This window comes from Hyalella azteca, unplaced genomic scaffold (genome assembly GCF_000764305.2).
Source record: "Hyalella azteca isolate HAZT.00-mixed unplaced genomic scaffold, Hazt_2.0.2 contig12479, whole genome shotgun sequence".
Taxonomy (NCBI): Eukaryota; Metazoa; Arthropoda; class Malacostraca; order Amphipoda; family Hyalellidae; genus Hyalella; species Hyalella azteca.
The window spans coordinates 365646-388863 of record NW_025942437.1 but is presented as its reverse complement, the minus strand read 5'-3'; the positions used below and the strand labels follow the sequence as shown (position 1 = coordinate 388863).

Sequence of the window (23218 nt, the reverse complement as noted above, 5' to 3'; positions counted from 1 at the left end):
ACACCCACCTTCTAGAGTCGGCAGGTCATCGTTGGTGCGGACGTTGGGCTGAGAGCCGTAGCCACTAGACCCCAGAGAGCCGTGGGGGGAGTTTTCCCCCTCAATACAGTCACCCCCGCCATTCCCCAACTCCGACATGTTGCTGTAGACCGGCTGAGGCACGACTGTAGGAACAAACATAGTTAATTAAACAGATCAAACTTCAGACACAAAAATAAATAATGTTGTAGCAACGATAATCTGTACCACTCATGAAAAATTTTACGCATGTTAAAACTTTAAAAAGAAATCATAAATAATACTAGATTTACTCGGCTAATGAGGTCAAAATTTAATTTTCTGTTCCAAAATTCTGTTCTGTTCCACAAGCGAAGGTAGTAATTAGGTAACATTACATGATAAATTATCATATAAAAATTGAGCTGAGAAAATTAAAAATATTTCATAGGCGATATTAAGTTAAAAAGCTCAAAGATTGCAAAGGATGTAATTAAAGGCGTCAAGACATCGAGGCGCTCACTCATGTCGGGCGGCGCCTTGTTGAAGTCCGGCACCGACGGGGGCTCCAGAGGCTCGCTAGAGCCCTCCTGTCCGCTGCTCTTGTTCTGCGGCACAACAAAAATTAACGTGGAACCTAACGTTAAGTAAAAAGATCTTCTAGAAACTATTCATTTTGAAACAAATTCTAAAAGTTACTAGTACCTCTGCAGATACGAATCTGCGACACGTGAATTCCAGAACTAATTAATTTTAACTGATGAACTTATAGTAATGAGCACATCAGTAGTTTAAAAACTGTGGCACATGGAAATAACGGAAATGAAATAGCCGTACATGTGATGAGTGCACTAGTCTCGCACGTAGCTTGACCAAATTGAGTGCAGAAGCTGCAACATTACTGCTTTTGAGTCGCCATACAAATATTATTATTATTATTATAAACGACTTGGACGTTATGATAGTAAGCCAGAGGTGCAGGAGGTGGCGCAGAGATTAAAATTTCATTATTGTACAATTATTAACGGCCACATTGTACATGTAACATTGTTGGCCACATTGTATTGTTCAACGGCCACATGGCATCGCTGACCTGGTGGTGGTGATGAAGAAGATGGTGCAGAGGGAGACGTTGCCTGAAGCTGCTGCTGCTGCTGCTGGAGGGCTTCTTCTCGGGCAGCGCCGGACGTTCCAGCGACGAGCAGCGACTCGGCAGCGGAGGTTTGCTGCGCACGCCACTCGCGCAGCTCGACTGAAATAAAATTGACAATAACACACGGCACAAGAACACATTATAATAGGGCCCAATAACACACGGCACAATTACACAAGACACATTATAATAGGGCCCAATAACACACGGCACAAGAACACAAGACACATTATAATAGGGCCCAATAACACACGGCACAATTACACAAGACACATTATAATAGGGCCCAATAACACACGGCACAATTACACAGGTTACATTATAATAGGGCCCAATAACATGCAGCACAATAACATATAAAAAATTATAACAAGGCCTAATAACATACAGCACAACATATTATTACAGATAACAAGGACGGAATGTTACAAATGACACAAGACACAATAAGACAAAGTACACTATGGGTTCAGCTAGCAATTGATTTATATCAATGTCTGTATATTGGTACATGCAAATCCTAGTCACACGGTGTAATAAATCATGTGACAATGGTAGGAACCGATGGTCTTGGTGATTTTTTAGTTTTTAGAACCTTCATGACCTAATTTCAAGATGAAGAATTTGAAGTTATTTTAAAAACAAAAGGCTGACGAATTGCTCAATTGTTGATGTGAACAAACTTATTTACAAAGTATAAAAGCGCTCATTTGGGCAGAGCCTTGGGCTGAACAAAGAGATATTTCTTCGTATCAAGTCTGCATCAAGTCTCAGACAAATTGAGACTGGTGCATGATAAGAATCGGGTTGACGTGAAAACCTGCATGGCACCTGCAAGCAAGCTTATAGGCGCCTGTGAAGACTGTATGGCATACACGTTACCTATAAGCACCTCTTCAAATGAGTTCAAGTATAAGCACCAGTAAGGCACCTATGAGCACCAGTACAGCACCTATAAGCACCAGTACAGTACCTGTAAGTACCAGTACGTACGACAACAATTAGCACCAGTAAGGCATATGTACGCAAAAGTAAGGCACCTAAGCACCAGTAAGGCACCTAAAAGCACCACTAAGGCACCAATTAGCACCAGTAAGGCACCTATAAGCACCACTAAGGCACCTATAAGCACCAGTAGGGCACCTATAAGCACCAGTAAAGCACCTATGAGCACCAGTAAGGCACCTATTAGCACCAGTAAGGCACCTATAAGCACCACTAAGGCACCTATAAGCACCAGTAAGGCACCTATAAGCACCAGTAAGGCACCTATAAGCACCACTAAGGCGCCAATTAGCACCACTAAGGCACCTATAAGCACCAGTAAAACACCTATAAGCACCAGTAAAACACCTATAAGCACCAGTAAGGCACCAATAAGCACCAGTAAGGCACCATAAGTACCAGTAAGGCACCTATAAGCACCAGTAAGGCACCTATAAGCACCAGTAAGGCACCTATTAGCACCACTAAGGCACCTATAAGCACCAGTAAGGCACCAATTAGCACCAGTAGGGCACCTGACTGTTGATGCTCTCTTGGCTGTTGGAGTTGGAGTGATGGAAGTGGAGGAGGGACGAGCGAGACGACCTCCTGCTGATGGTGGCTGTGTGCTGCTGTGCCTGCTGACTGTTGCTGCTGCTGCTGACACCAGCGCTCACTGGACTTCTGTCTCCATTATTGTTGCCCCCATCAAGACCATCAACAGCCCCCACGTGTCCCCGGATGCCCCCCGTAGTCGACGGGTTTGGCAGGGTGAAGGTGTTGGGACCCAGGGCTGGACGCTCCCTTACGTGTGACTTCTCGTAAGCTGCACAGAGAATCTCTTAATCAATTCTTAAGCTCTTCTTAATTAATAAATCTAAATTATGGCCTAAAGATTAGAAAAATATACGCAATCAAACAACACAGCAATTATTACATACTGGTAAGTTATTGCTATGTTATTAACTTATTACTTAGTAACAACTATGTCAGTTGACTGTTACTGAGTACTAATCACGTGAAATGTAATAAATTAATTTTACAGAAACGCGCTGACAATTTTACCTGGCAAATAGCTCACCAGATGTCCGCAAATAATAAAAAATAGTCGACCCTTTCATTAACAAATCTCCATAGCATAAAAACAAATCCACTAGGTAATTCGTAGACAGTAGATTACGCGAGTTCGTCAGTAAACCTCGCCTAAATCGCAATTAAGTGAGGGTAAACATATTGAAATATACCCCTGAACAACGGGACAGTAAACCTCGCCTATTTCGCAATCAAGTGAGGTTAAACATATTGAAATATACCCCTGGACAACGGGACAGTAAACCTCGCCTATTTCGCAATCAAATGAGAGTAAACATATTGAAGTCCACCCCTGGACAACGGGACAGTAAACCTGGCCTATTTCGCAATCAAGTGAGGTTAAACATATTGAAATATACCCCTGGACANTCATAACTAAGATACAGAATAGTATGATGATCATAAAAACTAAGATACAGAATAGTATGATGATCATAACTAAGATACAGAATAGTATGATGATCATAACTAAGATACAGAATAGTATGATGATCATAATAACTAAGATAGGTACAGAATAGTATGATGATCATGATAACTAAGATAGGTACAGAATAGTATGATGATCATAATAAATAATTGCAGAACAAAAGCGGCAGATTAAAATATCAATTATTCAGTAAAAAATGATCTCAAATTCTCAACATGTGCCCGTAACACGCATTATTTGAAGAAAACTAGAACTTGTTAGCTTATTTGATAATGAATTAATGATTGAGCTTCTTTGACAATGATTTGTTAGAGAGGGCACGTAGCTTGAAAAGGATTCATTTACATTTATTAGGCAAGTATCAATTTTAATTTATCACATATTGATTTATTTTCATTTATTAGGCAATAATTAATTGTAATCAATGATATTTAAGAGGAGACTCGTAGCTTCTTACCAGCGAGGTGGTGGTGCTTGGGTGGGGGCGCATGTACCCCGTCGGTGGGGGGGGAGGACAGGTCCGTGGGGGCGGGGTGGGGAGGGAGGCTGGCTGGTCCGTCATTGCTGCTCAGGCTGGACGGCTGAGATAGGCTCGAGATATCTGACACCCGCGAGGCCTGTACATCACAAAAATTTTAATATTAAAAAGGAAAAATATTAAGCAATCCAGTAGGCAAAAATTAAAATAATGAAGTAAGTAGAAATAAAGTAAATGAAAACGAAATATAAGTAAGCAAAAATTAAGTAATCAGGGGAGTAACATTTGAGTAATCAAGTAAGCAAAAATTAAGAAGCCAAGAAGCGCATATTGAGTATATTATGAAACTTTTTTCTGGCGATTCCTTGTCTTCAGTTCCGTTTCAATCGGTCAAAGATGTAGTATATCTTTTCAAGTCAATTTGATATATTGCTTATCTTAAAAGAGCGACTATCTCGAGTGCTGAAGGCATGCATAAACGCATATTCAATTCAATTTGTCCTCGTTACATTTATTTCGAGTAAGATTACTCCATACTTCTTTCATGACAAAGCTACTTTGCCATAGCTCTCTCTTACCTGTTCTCAGATCTGTCAGAAACTTGAGATAACCTAAGCTTTTGTTCCTAACAACATTTTGGCATCTTACCCTTTGGACCTGTACGCAAAAGATACATTATGTGAAGCTTTGCGTCCTGTAGACATAAAAGACTCGAGTTTCGAGCTCAATAAAGCTCATTGAGTTGAAGAATCTGAACCTAAGTACTGATAGGTTCAAATCCCCGCGCGAGACAGCGAAATCAATCTGCGAAATGAGGTCTGACAATAAGGGGTATCTGAAGTAGATTCTAAGTGCCCTGAAGGGGGTCTAGTAGTAAGTGAAGGGGGTCTGCCAGTAACTGCAGGGAAGTCTTGCAGTGCCTGAAGGGGGCCTGGCATTAAGTAATTTGTGGTCTTGCAGTACCTGGAGGGGGTCTGGCAGCACCTGAAGGGGGTCTGACAGTTACTGCAAGGGGGTCTTGCAGTACCTGTAGGGGGTCTTGCAGTACCTGTAGGGAGGTGAGACGGTACCTGAAGGGCAGTAGCGAGGGAAGAACCCGAGATGGTGTGGCGGTGAAGAGCGTCTTGTGAAGTGAAGCCAGAGTCTTGAGAGCGAACGCTCACCAGACCACCGCTCTACACAACCATACACAACATCAACACAGGTGCGTACAACATCAACAAAGGTGGGTATAACTTCAAAACACGTGGGTACAACATCAACTAGGAATCACAGGTGGGCACAAAATAAATAAAAGTAGAGGTGGGCATAAAATTACTCAAGCCTGGATATATATGCATTTGCAAGAACATGCAAGAATGTGATAAGAACAGCTAAACATCAACCAAGTGACGTGCCTAAAAGATTTGGTGCAACAAATAAAAAAGGACAAAATTTAATCAAAATAATTTGGTACGAAACAAATACGAGTGCCGAATGAACTCAACCAGGCTTTCATGTCAAAAGTACACGAGAATTGAAATTATCAGGCATTTCTGAATAATAAATGCTTGAGTGCATTTATTTTGCAACTCAAGTTGACTAACTGTGTAACTAACTCTGTGAACCAAAATAAAAAGTAAGCAAGCAACATTTATGAAAACACAAAATTCTAAATGATGTCACTAAAACACAAACAAAAATAATAAAATAAATTGGTGGAGATAATTAAAAATGGACCAGTATATACAGAGGATAGACAAAATAAGGGAAACACTTGAGCAATCCTCAAAATATATTATACTTTCTGATTTAGCTCAACTTTTTGCGGCAATTACAGCCTCAATTCTCCGAGGTATTGATTCATACAATTTGTGAATTGTATTCGAAGGGATTTCAATCCATTCTTCCGATGAAATTCCCTCCAGCTCTTTTAAAGACTATGGCGGCAGGAATTGACTTCTGACTTGTATCTCCAAAATCAAAGATATATGCTCGATAATATTCAGGTTTTGTGATTGTGTTGGCCAAATGAGATGCTCAACTTCATTAAATTGTTCCTCGAGCCATTTTTTAACAATTCCAGCTGTATGGACCGGGGCATTATCATCTTGAAAGATGGCGTTCCCCTCCGTAAACAGAGCTTGAACCGTTGAATGAACTTGGTCCTCCAAAATTCCTAAATATTCACGGCTGTTGATTCTTCCGTAAAGAGAAATCATTGGCCCGCCGGATTTCCAAGAAATAGTACCCAGATTATTACAGATCCCTCGCCAGTTTTACGGTTGAGAGGAGGCAGTCGGGATTAAATGACTCCTTTGGCTGTCTCCGAGCGTAAACAAGCTTTTAAAGCTTGTTTACGGGTTGTGTTGTTTTAAGCTTTTAAACTATTTTCCTTCCTAGAACACATCAGTTCCTAATAAATGAAAAAAAAAATATTGAAAATAACATAAGCAAAACATATATTCGACATGTAATATAAACATAAGCGAACAAAAAATAACGATCATCTAAAGGCAAATTGTTTACTTGAAGGCATTCGTGCGAGTTGCGACAGACATCAATTGTGCAATACACTTACCATTCTCAGAGATCAGAAGCTGTCGGCCTAAATCTTGCTACCGTACACCTAAATTATTCATACGACAACATAAAAGTGAAGCTACAAATCAAGAACCTATCATAAACTGACTAGCGGCATTAAGTGATAATCAAAAACTTCATTTTCCCACCAGAATTTCGAGAGGGATTGGGATGCATATAAACAATTATTGTGCTGGGGGATGTATATAAACTTATGTAAAGAAACAATTAATTTTTCACTCGCTTCTTTTTACTAAACTTGACAAAGAAGCGCAAAAGCATGACGGACTTAGGTGATCTCACGTCAGCATTTGACGGGCGATAATTGAAAAAACAAATAACCAACAGCAAAAGCTTGACGAACTTTGGTTATCTCAAGTCAGCATTTGACGGGCGATAATTGAAAAACAATAACTAATAAATAAAATAATAATAACCAGTAAATAATTACCTGCAAAAAATAATTAAATAATTGCAAGCTGACCTGACTCGCTGAGCGACTGCGGCCGTGGTGAGACGGAGACCCCCCGAGACCGAGCAGACCTCCGGCGTGAGGGAGGTGAGAGGCGGCGGCGCTGGAGGTGATGGAGGTGAGGGAGGAGCGATGGGACCCAGACAGTGATGAGGGAGATGATGGCGGCGTCTGCCACGACACGCCTGCCTCAGATGACGCGTCTTTGGCACCCAGCAGCAGCTGCACGCACAAATATGCCTTTGACGCAAACAATTCATTCACTGCGATAAGAGAAAACACAACCTAATCAAGAGTTACATATCAAGAAAGTTCGACCCATAAGTTAGGAAGGAAAAAACTGTGCTTAATATTAATCAATTAATCAAACTAATCAATTGAGCTTAATTTAGTGACAATCCTTCACTAAAGCCTAACTCTTAAATTTCACGACTAGTTCACTGATTTCCCAATACCTACGTTAACGGTTAAGTAAACTGATCTTCAAATGACAATGCTGATGATGCATTTAGTGTAACGGCGCATTTTATTTAAACCCATGGTTTTAAACCATGAAAAATCCTTATATAATGGTTTTTAAATGGTTTAATGCATTTAACGAGTTTAAAGTATAGACTGTGTTACAGCTCTGATATTGGAGTCAGAGTGACACTGCATCACGCATCAGCGGCCTAACTGAAAAACCCCCAATTTGTCATAATATTGCACTGCAACACAGTTGATGCACAATATCACACAACATATAGACTAATAACAGTGAAGCCTGCGTTAAAAGTCTCAAAAAAAGTCTCACCTGTTCCGACGTCGGGGGCAAGACGCCGCGGTCGTCGACGTGTTTCTTGAGCTGCTGCAGCACGTCCTGCACCTGCGTCAGCACCCCCACCAGGCCCACCTCCTCCCGCTGGTGCATACATGATAGTGAAGAATACATTAGAATTAAATTGATGTAGGTACTTACTTAATAACTCAAGGAAATGAGAGTAAAACCGAATTTAGGAACTTTCATATTAAAAAAAAATAATTCTTATTACCACAATTCATGTACATATAATATTTGGGTGGAATTTGTTCTTCAAGTATCAAAAAATTATGAAATGAAGCGTTTAGGGAGCGCATGTGCAAGTACACCAGCAGCAGCACTCCACACAGCACCCTGGGCACCCTCCAGCAGCACCCTGGGCACCCTCCAGCAGCACCCTGGGCACCCTCCAGCAGCACCCTGGGAACCCTCCAGCAGCACCACCCTGGGCACCCTCCAGCACCCTGGGCACCCTCCAGCAGCACCCTGGGCACCCTCCAGCAGCACTCTGGGCACCCTCCAGCACCCTGGGCACCCTCCAGCAGCACCCTGGGCACCCTCCAGCACCCACCAGGACGGGCGTGATGGCAGCGGCCAAGAGGCAGTAGCGGCCCCGCTCCTCCAGCAGGACGCGCTTGAGGGCCGCGCGCTCTGCGTTCCTGAGGGCCGTGAAGCCCGACACGACCTCCTCCACCCCCGCCGCCAGGATCTGCGGCAACCGGCAGTGAGAATCTTCTAATATAATCTTAGGATCTTCTAATATAACATTAGGATTCTCTAATATAACCTCAGGACCATATAACATATCCCTATGATCATCTAACATAATCTTAGGATATTCTAACATAACCTAGGATATTCTAACATAACACTATTATCTTCAAACATATCCTAATGATCATCTAACATAATCCTACGGTCATCGAACATAATCCATCCATCCCTCTGATCATCTAACATAACCCTATTATCTTCTACCATAATTACCTTACAACAACAACATAACACTACATCCTAAAGGCCCACCGCCATGTTCCCACACACCGCCACCGGTGTTTGGAGACGCTAATTTTCCTATACAATTAATTATTAAGGAAATAACACGTCACCAGGACATCAAAAAATGCAAATTCTAGTCCTTTAAAGGGGCAGTTAGTGGGCACTCACTTTGTTTGTCTGAGGTTTGTTGGACTTCTTGGCCTTCTTGTGCAGACGGCTGACCATGTCCGTCTTCTTCTTGAGCTCCGACCTCACCTTCTTGTACTCTGCAACACAATAAAAATATTAATATAATATAATATAATAATAATAATACATTTCTTATATATATATGTATTTATATAATAATATATAAATAATTTATTATGTAAGCCTAAAGATGCATTGCAACTCATTAGAGATATACGTAGATAGAATGCATACACAATGAATATTGTGTGAACCAAAGTGCAACATTGTTGGTTCAAATGTGGTACCTTTAGTGTGGTCACGGTCCAGCACGGCTGTAGTACCTTTAGTGTGGTCACGGTCCAGCACGGCTGTGGTACCTTTAGTGTGGTCACGGTCCAGCACGGCTGTGCTACCTTTAGTGTGGTCACGGTCCAGCACGGCTGTGGTACCTTTAGTGTGGTCACGGTCCAGCACGGCTGTAGTCTTCTTCCAGTCGTCCAGCCGTGCCTGTAGAGGCTGGACCGTTGAGTCCAGGAGGCAGGCAGTGAGGGCCCAGACGCGCGCCATGAGCTCCTTGTGCCGCATGCAGAGCCGCGTCAGCGTCGCGCCGACGTCGCTGCTGGCGCCTGTAACACAAGTAAACAAGAACTTTAATCATCAATAACAGCATAACTGTCCTAAACAGCATAACTGTTATTGATAACAGTTATGCTGCTATTGATAACTTAGGATAACAGTTAATAACAGCAAAACTCCCATTAGATCTGTACACGTCGCTCTTAGCGCCTGTAACACCACAAAACCAGATCAGCCGCTAAACTTTTTTTTTACTTTTTTTTTCTTTTTCTCTCTTCTTCTTCTTGCCACACATTTCCTACGACACACAGCAATCCCCCAATTGTGGCCTTTTCCTGTGTGTATCATTAGTGTTACTATCTTACAAAACAATCTTACATTAGTAACAAATTACATTAGTCAAAACAATCTTACATTAGTAACAATCAAAACAATCTTAAATTAGTTTTACCTAGCCAAAAAACCCTAACCTAACCGAACTGAACACAGCCTAACATATCCTAACCTAACCGAACTGAACACAGCCTAACATATCCTAACCTAACCTATCCTAACCTAATCCTACCTCACCTAACCCTACTTCACCTAACCTTACCTTGCCTAACCTTACATAACCCAACAAGAACTAACCTAACTTAACCTATCCTAACCTTTCCTAACCTAACCTGAACTAACTTTGCCTTACCCTAATCAACCCTAACCTAACCACCCTATGTGATTGTCGCCATAGGAACTTGTTCCTGGCTTGAACCTAACCTCAGCAAATGACGTATAATAGCAGAAGTACCATTAGTTCTGTACACGGTGCTGCAAGCGCCTGTAACACCACAAGAAAAACTTTACTCATCAATAACAGCATAACGCATGTTCTAGTTCATCATTTAATGAGATGCAATCAGTTCTGTACACGTTGCTGCTAGTCCCTGTAAAACAACACAATAGGAACTTCACTCATCCTGAACTCTAGTTCCTAGTTCTAGTTCATCATTTAGAGAAAGGCTATCAGTTCTGCCAACGTTGTCTCTGCTCGCCTGCAGTGCAGACAGTCAGACACTAGGATTAGTACTTAACTTATCAAGACCAGTACGAACATACAAACATATTTGGACGGTAGAATTAGCTAGCTTAAACTAAAGAAATTAAAATTTAAATCGATGGATCCTATGGTCATTATTCGTCCTAGTAACAAGATAGGTACGTATGAATGATGCTTTGGTGTCAATTTTTGGAGACCCACTTGGTTCAAGCGTAACGTAGAGCGAATTGTTTAATACATGAATACACAAGTAACACAACATATACCATAAAAGAATTAATCATCATGTAATAAAACTCGTCCAGATACGCTTGCACTGCTCGTGCCTGGTATAGGTTTCAATATCATGGACTTTTTAATATTATTAATAATAAAGTAATAACAGATTCTCTAGCCTAATAACTAGTGATAGAACATCTGTCTATTAAGTTGATGTGTAGCGTCTCATTGCTCCATTAAAATGCACCGGTATAAATTCTTTGTAACTTAAGCATGGCGCTGCTGGTCAAGACAACTCAGCTGCTAGAATCAGCCGGGAGTTAACGTATCTGCTGATCGATTTAATCTAAAATTTAGAACAACATGGAACTATAAATAACTTTGAACCGAATGTAAACCACATTAAAAGGCGAGAAAGACATCGAACCAAAGCACGAGCACGTCACCACGTCTCAGCACGACTTTAAGGCACGGGAGACCCTGACTTTAAGGCACGGGAGGCCCTGACTTTAAGGCACGGGAGGCCCTGACTTTAAGGCACGGGAGGCCCTGACTTTAAGGCACGGGAGGCCCTGACTTTAAGGCACGCGAGGCCCTGACTCTACGGCACGGGAGGCCCTGACTTTAAGGTACGCGAGGCCCAGACTTTAAGGTACGCGAGGCCCTGACTTTAAGGCACGCGAGGCCCTGACTTTAATGCACAGGTGGCCCAGACTTTAAAGCACGCGAGGCCCTGACTCTACGGCACGGGAGGCCCTGACTTTGAGGCACGAGAGGCCCTGACTTCAAGGCACGGGAGGCCCTGACTTTAAGGCAAGAGAGGCCCTGACTTTAAGGCACGGGAGGCCCTGGCTTTAACGCACGGGAAGCGCACCATTACCGTGCGCACGCAATACGCATCGAGCGCACCATTGCCGTACACACGCAATCACGCACTTCGTCTCCACCGAGCACAGCATAATTGTTAATTATTTCCCTACTGCCAGTCGTCATACGAGCGAAGTCACCGCAGAACTCTCATCGGACTCTGTTGCACTTGCAAATAGCTAAGTCACAAATAAGTTAATTCCCTTTATAGGTAAACACTTGAATTGCCGCTGAATAACTCACAGTGTACAGAGTGTACTGGGATGCCATGAGGTAAGAATCATTCAAAATCTTTTGACAGCAAATGAAAAGAATGGAGATTACTTCGATCATGTTCGATGGTTTTTGTTTTAAGTTTTAATTCAATCGGCATCCAAAATGCTTTACGCTTGAGGCTTCCGCGGTACTAAAGGTGTAATTTCTTTGAGAATCTTGAAAAATCCCATGAAAACTATTCGCAAAGAGAAGTTACGCCTAGCTTGTTTTGCATTAAGCACTAATTGTAACAGAGATATTGGGTTCACAGTATAGATTTAGAAGTTGCTATAAACGCGATCGCTCTACAGAATATTTATGTGTTCACTGGGAAGCACATCCCGTTGTTTAGAGAACAGGCTGAACAGCCAACAACCTTAAAGCGCAACCAATAAATTAAATCAAGAGTGTTTTTCTCACAACGAACAGAAGCAAGGAGTGGAAGAGAGAGAGAGAGGTAGTTGGATGATGAGGGGGGCGGTAAGAAAACAGTGTAAGGGGAGGAGGGTGGATGACAGTCTGCCTGATATAGTCGCACTTGACTATAAGGGATGCGGCAGACAGCTCGGCGGCGATCGCAAGCGTTCGTCTAAGTAACAGCTGTCGCTTCTGCCGGCTTGGCTGCCGCTCTCCTTGCGACGTTCTAGTAAATTCTACTCATAAACCCCCTCCTCCTCCTCCCCCTCCTTCTCCTCCTCCTCCTCTACTTAGCTTCAACTACCCGTTTCTTTTATTAGATTGGCAGCGCTCGTGTCGGAGCAAGAAGGCAAGGCGACGCAGAATGAATCCCAGAAATGGGGCATTTGGTGTCGTCATTCTCATATCTCCATTCCATCTCTGTGAGTTATTGCTGCGACAAGGCTACTTCGTTTATTGGAGTTGTTTTTTTCTGGTTATTGTTCATTAGGTTATTTACGCTGCTGATGTTGATACTCGAGCAGTTTGTGCGCGGCAGATGCTGCTGTTTCTATGGCGGTCGCGGTTCTTGTTGCTAGGCAACAGAGAACAGGCATACACAACGCGCTTATAACGGCAGTCAATAGATTGCGTCGTCCATTCATTCACTACAGAGTACTGCCTACCAAAATAAATAATGAATGAAGCAACTATGACTGGTACCCAAAGCACACACCCTAATGACAAATATTTTCCGTTGTTGCTCTTTATTGTTTTAAAATGCGTTATTGAAATTCTTTCAAGAATTAAACTTTGAGCTTAATAATGTAGTTAATGTCCCGGATTTATCTGGATTTTGACGTAACAGTGAACCGCCGCAGCAATTGAGACGACGAATCGACGAATCAAAAAAGGCCTGCGACGAATCAAAAAGGGCACATCAAAGGCCTGCTCACTAAATATTGCAAAACAATAATTATCCATGGATAGGGAAAAGGCAATGCATCATTAAGCGTTTGTTGATGTCGAATGAAGTCCAAACAACAGAACCTGAAATTCTGTGTAATGTCTTATGATGATTCAAGTACATTTTACAGCCGCGAAAACGAAGTGAATTAGGCGGCCGCAAAAATTTTATAGCATTCGAATCAATACGTAGCAAATTTCTATCAGCATGAATACTCGTAGTTACAAATTCACGCGAAAGTATATACTTCGCGGTTGCTGGTGAAGAAAATGTTTACATTTATTTCGTCCAATATTAACTTCACAGTCTTCACTCTTATTAAATATTATAGATTAAAGTGCACTCTTTTTAGCGCATTTTCTCATTCATGGAAAAATGCACTATTGTGCTCGCCATGTCCGTCTGTCTGTCTGTCTGTCCGTCCGTGACCTCAAGTTTTCGTCGACGAGAAAATGCGCTCTCTGTCACTCACTGCGCAGTGAGTACTGAGTTATATTTTTATAATATATTTTGGGTTAAAGAAGGTTTAGAATGGCTTATGATGCTCGAAATCCCTCGAAACAAATGACGATAAATATGATATAAATCACATTAGTAAGTGTGACGTGTGATATCGAAAGTGAACGGCTGACCAATGGTCTATTGGTCAGCCTCGATCGTAAAGAGAACTAATTTTCTCACACATCAGTTAACTATTGTTCAATATTTCTCAACGTCAGACATTACCACAGCAATGCCATTCTAAGGTGAGAATAGACATTAAATTAAAGGTCAATTTCCTACCGTTGCACAGAGTAGGCCGCAATTGTAAGGCGGCGATATTAAGCGCCACCTGACTGATTAATTATAGTTTATATCTGAGGACAGGAATTCCTTGACTAATGGAGTGAGGGATAAGTAAGACACCATCTGTCAAGAGTTATCTTGACAGATGGCTATCGTGTATCAACACCGTCAAGAGTTATCTTGATACGGGGTGTTGATACACGAGAGATACAGTACAGGTATATATATATAGTTAAGTCGCCGACCGTTAGGTCGGAGTAACTCAATTGTTACATGGCGACGTGCTAGTTAGTTACTGGGGGCCTTACGAAGGTTCCCAGCCCTTTTATAGAATCACGACTTCCGCCCACTACTGAGGTCTTGATTGGATGATGTGTCACGTGTTGTCCATGCTGGCTCAGGGTCTAGTACTTTTCCATCAATCTCTACCACGTCTAGTGAATAAAACGTCTCAATTGCAGATTATCTAATCTTAGAATATAATTATAATGAATAGAATGAGACGCCTGATTGGCACCGGACACAATAAAACAATTTGAGATTCGTAGGTTCTATGGTCATTAACATCGCACGCTCCTAGGTCATCATGAGTAGCTGCATGCAATTGATTTGACTCAAGTGCATGCATTCTTTACGAAGTTGAAGCCGTTTTAGGTCGACCTTCAACAAGTTACGTGTTCCCATGAGCATCCTGTTGAACAACGTACGGGGCAGCAACTGCAGTGTATGGGTGTGTGGGAACCCGAGACTCGAGTATAATTTTTGCATCGAATTATCGACGGAGATAAGTGACTCAACCGTGGCTTGACCTTCACTCATCTCTCTTCCTCTTGTGACTATCGATGAATTGGCATGTTTCTTCTTGTTTGCATGCTGTATTATTTTCATGTACCTCAAAGACTCGTGCACTGCAGGACTTAGTTAAACTTCCTTTGTCAGTAGCCCAACTTGGGGCCATACTTTCAAAATTCGCTAAGTGAACGTAAGTACTTGCGCTCTATTTTCTTGTCTATTATTGGTGGATTTTGCTTGAAAGGCCGTCAATGATTGGCTGATGAACTTACGATCTCTTTTGGAGCGTAAAAATTAGAGCAAGAAGAATATAACAAAATTAACAATTAAATTCAAAAGCTTTTATTATTCCCACTATTATTAAGGTAAAAAAAATCAAGCAAATGATCGAATGCTGGAACTTACGATCACTGTACCTCTGAGCACTGGGCCTTCTAAAGTTTTGGGCCGTACGCCGCCGCATCTAAAATAAGGCTTCATCGCGAGCTTCGATGAGCAAAAATGGCGTGATCTCGTGCCCTCCGTCGATGATTGCAGCTTTTGGTTCAGTTTTTGCCGTTAAATCGCAATAACGCGAGACGAGGCGGAGGAAACTGAGAGCGAGCCATGAGAAGGTTTTACGTCTAGAGACCCGTTCACGTCGTGGACTAAATACTTTTAAAGATTGCAAAAACTCAATAGCAATTAGCGGATCTATGGAATAGCAATAGAATTAGTTGCAGATTTTAACGGTTCATAGATCTGTTAAATAGAAATTAAAGATTCATGCTGCCAAAAAAATTAGGAAAATAATATTGATAGAAGAAAAAAAACACACATAACACTTGACACTGATACATTAACATTTTTCACAAGTATTTAGTAGGTAAGAAATTTAAAGGTGGAAGGAATTAATTAAAAAAGAAAGAAAGCATGACCCATTTCAATAACTATAAAATTCACTAGTAAACACGTTGTAGGAGAACTACCTAAAGCCTGGCTTCTTGTGAGCTAAGTTCGCGTGCTCGCCTGGCGTGGGTTGCTCCGTAGCCGCATTGCCCGGCAACACGATGCGACTTCACACGACATGGCAGCACGATGCGGCGATAAAACATAACAAGACGCGGTTAAGAAACATGGCAGCATAATTCGGGTACGAAACGTAACAAGCGACGTTTCTTAAAAACGAGACATGGCAGCACGATGCGGCTATAAAACACAAGACGCAGTTACGAAACATGGCAGCATAATTCGGGACAAAACAAAACACGACGTGGTTACGAAACACGAGACAGCAGCACAATTCAGACACGAAAAAAAAACACGATGCGATTTCGTTTACGGTAACACGACGGCTATGAGGCGCGGTTACTAAACATGGCAGCACGATTCGGCTACACGACGTGGCTGCAAAATACGGCAACACAAAGCGGCTAAAAAAGACCCGGCTACGCGAGCACGCACTACACGACGTGGCTGCAAAATACAGCAACACAAAGCGGCTAAAAAATACCAGGCTACGCAAGCACGCTCTGAGCGAGCGCAATCTTCACGCGTATTCGTTGCGTTCAAGTTTGCGGCGGGCGAATAAAAAGGGAAGGCGGCCGAGCCTCGCATGCACAAGCGTGGTACCGCCAACCTCAACGGCAAACAGAGCTCAATTCAACCGAGTGTTTCTACCCTCTCCTTCTACACTCTACTCTTTCTAACCTGTATATTTTCTCTCGGCACTTTTTAGTTCTTCTTTCATTCTTTACCACTTCTTTCTGCACATTAATCGTCCTTCTTCATCCTTATCTCTTTCCTCAATGCTATTTACATCGTCCTTCTACATACCGTCCTTCTTTGTCCTTTATCTTTTCTCTCTGCACCTCTTAACCACTCTCTTTCGTCATTTTTTTTTGCTCCTCAATTATCGCATCCACTTCCAAGTCTACAAATATTTCATACAATATTAAGGAAACTCAAAATATTGCAAATTGTTTCTTATTTTGGAATACTGTGCGAGAACCTCAATTTCCGAGACCTTCTAAGGACAAAAACATAACGGTAGATATGAAATAAAACTGTCCCTCTGAACTTGATATCAAAATGAAAAATCTTTCACAATTTACACGCTGGATTTGCCACCAAGAATGTAGTCTAAACATCACAAGGGCGGTGAAAGCATTCTTCCTGCCCAGCTCTTTCCTCACGAACGAACGCCTGTTACGCAGCCATGTCAGTGGCTCGTTCGCAACAGCTGTTGCCGTTCTCGGCTGGGCTAGCGCCGGTAAAAAGCAACACAAAATAAAGAGGAACAGAGCGTCGCTACATGTGTCGGTAATACGAGGGGCGCCAAAACTAACACAACAACCGGGCCCCGCGAGCACAACTTACTGAGATAAGAAAAACAATTGTACGGAGCCTCAACTAGGGAGCACTCTTGACGCGCGTCTGCTTTGCATCTAGAGTCGAATCAAGGAAATAGAACGTTAATCTTAGTTGAAAATGTAGCATAAGGCTCGTATTTTGATCAAGATAGTAGCTGTACTAAAAACCCTTTCCGGGTTTACACTAAAAGCTGAATTAATTAGAGCAGCATACAAAGGCGAGAAAGAGGCAGAGTCGAGCAATACCGCTGCGTATAGGACGTTGAAAGCGAAGTAATTTGTAGAGGAGGCGAGTAATGGAGAGCGGCGCTGTAAAATGTATGCTGAATGGACGATTCACGCGGCGCATGCTGCTGCCGAGTTAGAGGATTGGAGAGATGGCAGGCCAAGGGAGAGTTGGGAAGCGAAATGAGATATTACAGGCGAGGGGAAATGGGCCAGGCAAGATAGAGGGAGAAAGCAGACGAGAGCGAAGGTGGCAGACGAGAGTATGGGCTGAAGGCGAAAGAGATACTGTTAGACCAGATAGGAGATAACAGGGGAAGGATGAAATTCCGGTGAAAATGATAGAAGATAGCAGGCGTGACGATATACTGCAGCTTCCTGACAGGTAGATGGTTCTGATGTTGTCTGATGTTCATGCAGGTTCTAATGTTGTCGCTGCGTGACCATATCACAATACATGCACGTCATGAACGTATGCATGATAACTTATATACGAAAGTAAGTAAGAAAATATTAAAGAAAGTTATAATTTTACGAGCCTTGCAAGCATCAAAGCATTCGCAACAATAAACGTTTATTGACGATTTTAATTCATTTCTACAACGTTTGTTAAAATCATGACATTTGATAACTTGACGGTAGGAAAGAAGATTTGTAAACCTCTAGAAACATTTGTGACATATTTCTTCAAATATTAGGAACATGTAGCATAGTAGTGATGGCAGATATATCTGATGCGATGTAAGAAGTATCACGAAAAATTACATTCCAAGTCAATAAAGCGCTCCTGTTTCTCAACGCTATGCGATTTAAGAAATATCACCAAAAATTACATTCCAAGTCAATAAAGCGCTCTTGTTTCTCAACGCTATGCGATGTAAGAAGTATCACCAAAAATTATATTCCAAGTCAATAAAGCGCTCTTGTTTCTCAACGCTATAATCGATGCCTGCTGCTCATGGTTCCGTTGTGCGGGATTCGGGGGATTTTGTATGCATTTGACATGCACAATATACGGTATACGCAACGATGGGCTGCAATGATGTGACCAATAATCAAATAATGATACTATACGTGAAACCTTGTAACGAATTTGGTAATCGATACCGACAGACATAATACGAGACATAATACGGTAGCACAACTACTCAAATATGTGTCGTTTGAACACGGTGTTGATGGGATTGGCAGGGTCGATTTCGAGAAATTAATAAAAGTTGTTCTTTCTTCGTCAGTTGGAAAATGAAACGGTGCTATAGCGTCTTCCAAATTACCAAAATATTCTTACAGGTTTTTAATAATTTAACGATCAGGATATCTTCCATGAATAACCTAATATTGGAATGCATGGAATAAAATCACAACTTGATGAATTAAACGCACCGACATGAAGTTCGTTCCTCCGATCTAAGTTCCAAAACCGATGTGAATAATTATTTCGTCTTGAATACGTGATTATATGTTAACGTGTACGCATTATATGTGAAGTTCATTGCTAAAACGATGGACTACGTTCGTGGTATTTTAATTAAGCGAAAAGAGCGGCTAATTCTCTACTTTATGAAGGGATTTTCGAAAAGCGCGAGGCTGCACGGCTCACTTCAGAGCGCCCATGCGCGTTTAATTTATCGAATACAAAATTAAATGGTTTTCGTCGTGATATTTGAATCATGGAAACATAGTACAATAGAAATGCTAAATAGTGAACTATAAGCAATTAGTTGCACATTAATAGCATAGTGCTATATTGCTGAATCCCATCAGCAAAAATAGAGGCCGAGTCGAGTCATTTCGTCAACTTGGCGAGTTTTACAACCGCCGCGGCACGAAGGGATATTTCGGGAGCCCGCGAAGCCAGGGCAAGCGCACCCCTTTAAAGCTTCCCGCCCCACCGTGTCTAACTGTGGCAAGACCCGAGCTCGGGACAAGGGGCGCAGGTCTGAGGCCCGGGACAAAGGTACAGGATCTTTAGCCCAAACAAGGGGTCCAGGATCCGTGTCCCGAAAAAAAGGTTGCAGAATCCGTCACCAAAACATGGGATGCAAGGTCTGCGTACCGTAGTTTGGTGAATGCCAGGAATTCCTTAGACGAAATAAATATGAAATAAAACATACGACAAAGAGAGGGATGCAAGCATGAAGCATCAGTAATGAAACCTCGCTATAACCTCTTAAGAGTCAAAAGATACGTAAGATAGTCCCGCAATCGCCAATCAAAATGCATTCATCCCAGGCGCTCGTCTTGCATTAACAAAAACATTACCAGCCTCCTGACCCAAATGCAGAATAAATATGCCAGGCTTAACGGTGCTTGCATTATAAAACTTAACCCTCCTCCTGACCGAGGCAAACTTCGTGCGCCTGCAGGCTCAGGCCCCAAGCAGTCTACAAAACAAGACTTGCCTCCTGGCATCGCAGGCAGTCCACAGCGGACATGTGTCGCCACGTCGCCGCCACGTCGCCCGGTTTGTTTTGGTGCAGCAGCCTCGGTAGGACCTGTTAGTGCCTCACTGTAAACAAACGTCTTCTGCACCGGCATCTTCGTTTAGGGAGCACGCCTCCTACACCGGCACCTAAAGGATTAGCTGCAAATCTCGGCTCCGAAAAATAACAATTTAGAAAATTATTTTTCACGGATACACTGCTACAGTAAAATGCGTACCTACACTGTAGGATTAGCTCTATTCTCGGTTCAGTAAAATAACAATTTGGAACGTTATTTTTCACGGATAAACGTCCTTCGTTCAGTTTTGTGAGCATACATTTCCATGCCCAAACCCAAAAATTTAATCCGTAGACAACGTTTTGCTGTTTTTTTTATTTATCGAGCGAGTTACATTAAAACGGAAACCATAGAAATGAGACAAGTCTCAGTGCTGCCCTAACAATTTTATAAATGAACCCATCCCTGCCTAAGCAAACGATATTTGCAGGATCGCTAGAATGCCACGGTATTATAAATTAAATTACCCAACAACCATATATCAATTCACGCCGCACGTTATGGATCACAAATTCACGTTTAGCCGCTACACAGCTCCTTTTGTAATAGGAGTGGCCGCGAAGAGATGTTGCATGATAACATTAGCGAAGCTATGTTTATATGAATAGAATCTCAACCATTTCAATCAAGAAGAATCCATTGAATTATCCAGTATAATGAAGCATTGCGTCTGCATCACGCATCGCTCGAATTTATGGGAAACTGCAATACTGATACATGAATCCAACTTCCAATTAAGATAAGCTTATTTACGTGGCCTAATTTTCCTCTTGAACTGATGTAGTTGTTCACCACCCCGTTTTGTAGGCTCTATACTTCCGCCGGCGACACCAGCCTCTTAAAATACGAGCCTAACTTCAGGACTTGGCCGGGAAGGAGTTAAGCTGAAAGGACTTTCGGCCTCGCTAGGAGCTCGGGATATAAGATAGGCTAAGTTGTGCCATCTGCGTCCGCAATTATGAAGTGGATCAAAGTATAGGAGGAAACAACCGTCAACAAATTGATATAAATTGTGTGTTGTAATGCGGTTACTACCGTAGTAACCGCGTAGTGCTGCTGCCGAGCGCCGGAGAGAAAAGAAAGTCAACAAGAATAATGGCAGCAATAGGATATGTGATACGACACTCGCGCAGTGCCGCTGTCCCTGAGCTACACGCTAATTAAAACACTCGAGGTGTTAACTACATCATTCGCTCGCCATGGCGCCACACGCTCGCCACTGTGGAGTGTGTCACAATTGTTATCATGAATTATTAATATGGTTAGTGGGGACTCTATAACTTTGCTCAAAGTTTTGTTACCAATACTTTTAGGAAATACAAATGCGAGTCCCGCTCGTAAAAGTCAAGGCCAGACCAGCATTAATATGGATTAATGCTGGCATTCAGTTAAGTTAAGCATACGACGCAGGCTGAATATTATGAGAAGTTATCGAGGCAAATATCCACTAGGCGAATAAAAGAGGCAAATGCGGCTCTCAGCAAACGTGCTTTATTCCAAAGCGAACGCACGACTGTCGTTCATACGCGAGTGGTGTGAGACTTAGTGCGCAGGCTTCAATAATGGCAGACGGCAGTGATTCTCTCCTGCAACATTAATTCTTTCAATGATCTTCTAGCCGATTTTGGCTTCTGATCTGTAACTGATAACGGGATCCAACAAATATAAAAGTGTATAATAGCCGAGTTATTCCTTGAATCCGAACCGCCATTCTCTGACTAAAATTTCACAACGACAATTTTTCACCAGAGCCAAGCTCTGGCATGGAACAAACCTCGTCTGCTGCGAACGCCGTTTTTCGAAAATACATAATTTCGTTAGCAGCGAGCGTCCGTCATGGCCTACAATTGACAGACTCGGAACAAGCACTGCGTCCACTGCAGAAGAAAAGCGGTCGACGCCTGGGCAGAGCAAAGGTCCATCAAGTTGTTATCGCTCTCTGCACGGCCTCGAAAATCTCATGAGCGTAAAATATAGCAATATTACGGGAACGTTTTAGGTTATATTAGACAAGTTGACGTTCACTAAAGAATTTGTGTTTACGAAAATTTTCGATGACCAAATTTTATTCACTCGAATGTTCTATTTGTTACAATTTTTTTATGCAATGTCAAAGGCCTAATGCAAATATCGTTGACATCATGTACATGAACGAAAGCAAAATGTACAGGAACGGAAGCAACATGAACAGGAACGAAGGAATCATGTACGGTTATACAGGGTCTGACGAACAGGATCTTAGGATCAGAGTTACGAGCTAAAGGATCAAGGAAGCACGGATATAACAGCAAGACAGCCGACGGCGCGGGTCAAAATAGCCCTGCATCCTTGGTATCCTCGGTATTTGTTTCGGACGTAGCAGTCCCAGGCCACGATGGATCGCCGCCTCCGAATCTCTGAGCATCTCCAGCCGGGAACTAGCAGAGTAAGTAATTTAAAATAAAACATGTCTATCAAATAGACTAGAGGTGAGGGCAACTATTCCCGAGCCACGGTAGGAGTAGGAAATGAAACGTGGAATAGATGATGTAACTGATCATCTTCAAAGTCAGAAAACACCGAGGAAATTTGATAAAATAAAAAATCTCCATCATTACAGAAAATATATCAGCTTTCGTACTTATTCATCCAACATAAAAAAACAGACAAAAAAATAAGGAAAAGTGAATTAAGCTGAGCCACACTGGACAGTTATGTCAGGCACGAGACGTTGAATGATTTCCTCCATTGCGAAACAGTGCGGCTTAAAATCCTCAGAATAACACTCAAGGGATTGTTAGCTTGACTACAGGCATTCATAAGCATACAGCTCTATACCAACCTCTCGGTATATTATAGTTCTGCATAAAGGGAATATTCTGAAACTTCCTCAAACTTGCGATGCAAATAATATACTGAAATATACAGTGCTACAGTAAAATGCGTACACCGTAGTGTACTATATACATTACACACACATTGGCATGGCAGCTGAGCGTCCTTGACACAGTAAACCTTAGCCGCAATGCAAGAGTTTTGCACCCCACGTAACATTAAACGGGCGACATAGACAGGAACAGAGCATTCAAATCGACATTTATATCGTCAAAGAATAATGTTGTTAAGTTTT

At 42.1% G+C, this 23218-nt stretch overlaps 1 protein-coding gene across 1 annotated transcript in view; it reads right to left on the bottom strand.

Annotated features, from left to right (window-relative positions):
- LOC108678333 overlaps positions 1-23218 on the bottom strand; it is a 79110-nt gene that overhangs the window by 9820 nt on the left and 46072 nt on the right. Inside the window, exons 4-14 of the mRNA XM_018166713.2 lie at positions 9587-9763; positions 9135-9232; positions 8539-8676; positions 7962-8069; positions 7181-7390; positions 5205-5309; positions 4114-4273; positions 2671-2960; positions 1091-1249; positions 521-605; positions 9-164 (exon numbers count right to left, since the gene is read on the bottom strand). Of these exons, the coding sequence (XP_018022202.1) occupies positions 9-164; positions 521-605; positions 1091-1249; positions 2671-2960; positions 4114-4273; positions 5205-5309; positions 7181-7390; positions 7962-8069; positions 8539-8676; positions 9135-9232; positions 9587-9763 (1686 nt within the window). The remainder of the gene's footprint in view (positions 1-8; positions 165-520; positions 606-1090; positions 1250-2670; positions 2961-4113; positions 4274-5204; positions 5310-7180; positions 7391-7961; positions 8070-8538; positions 8677-9134; positions 9233-9586; positions 9764-23218) is intronic.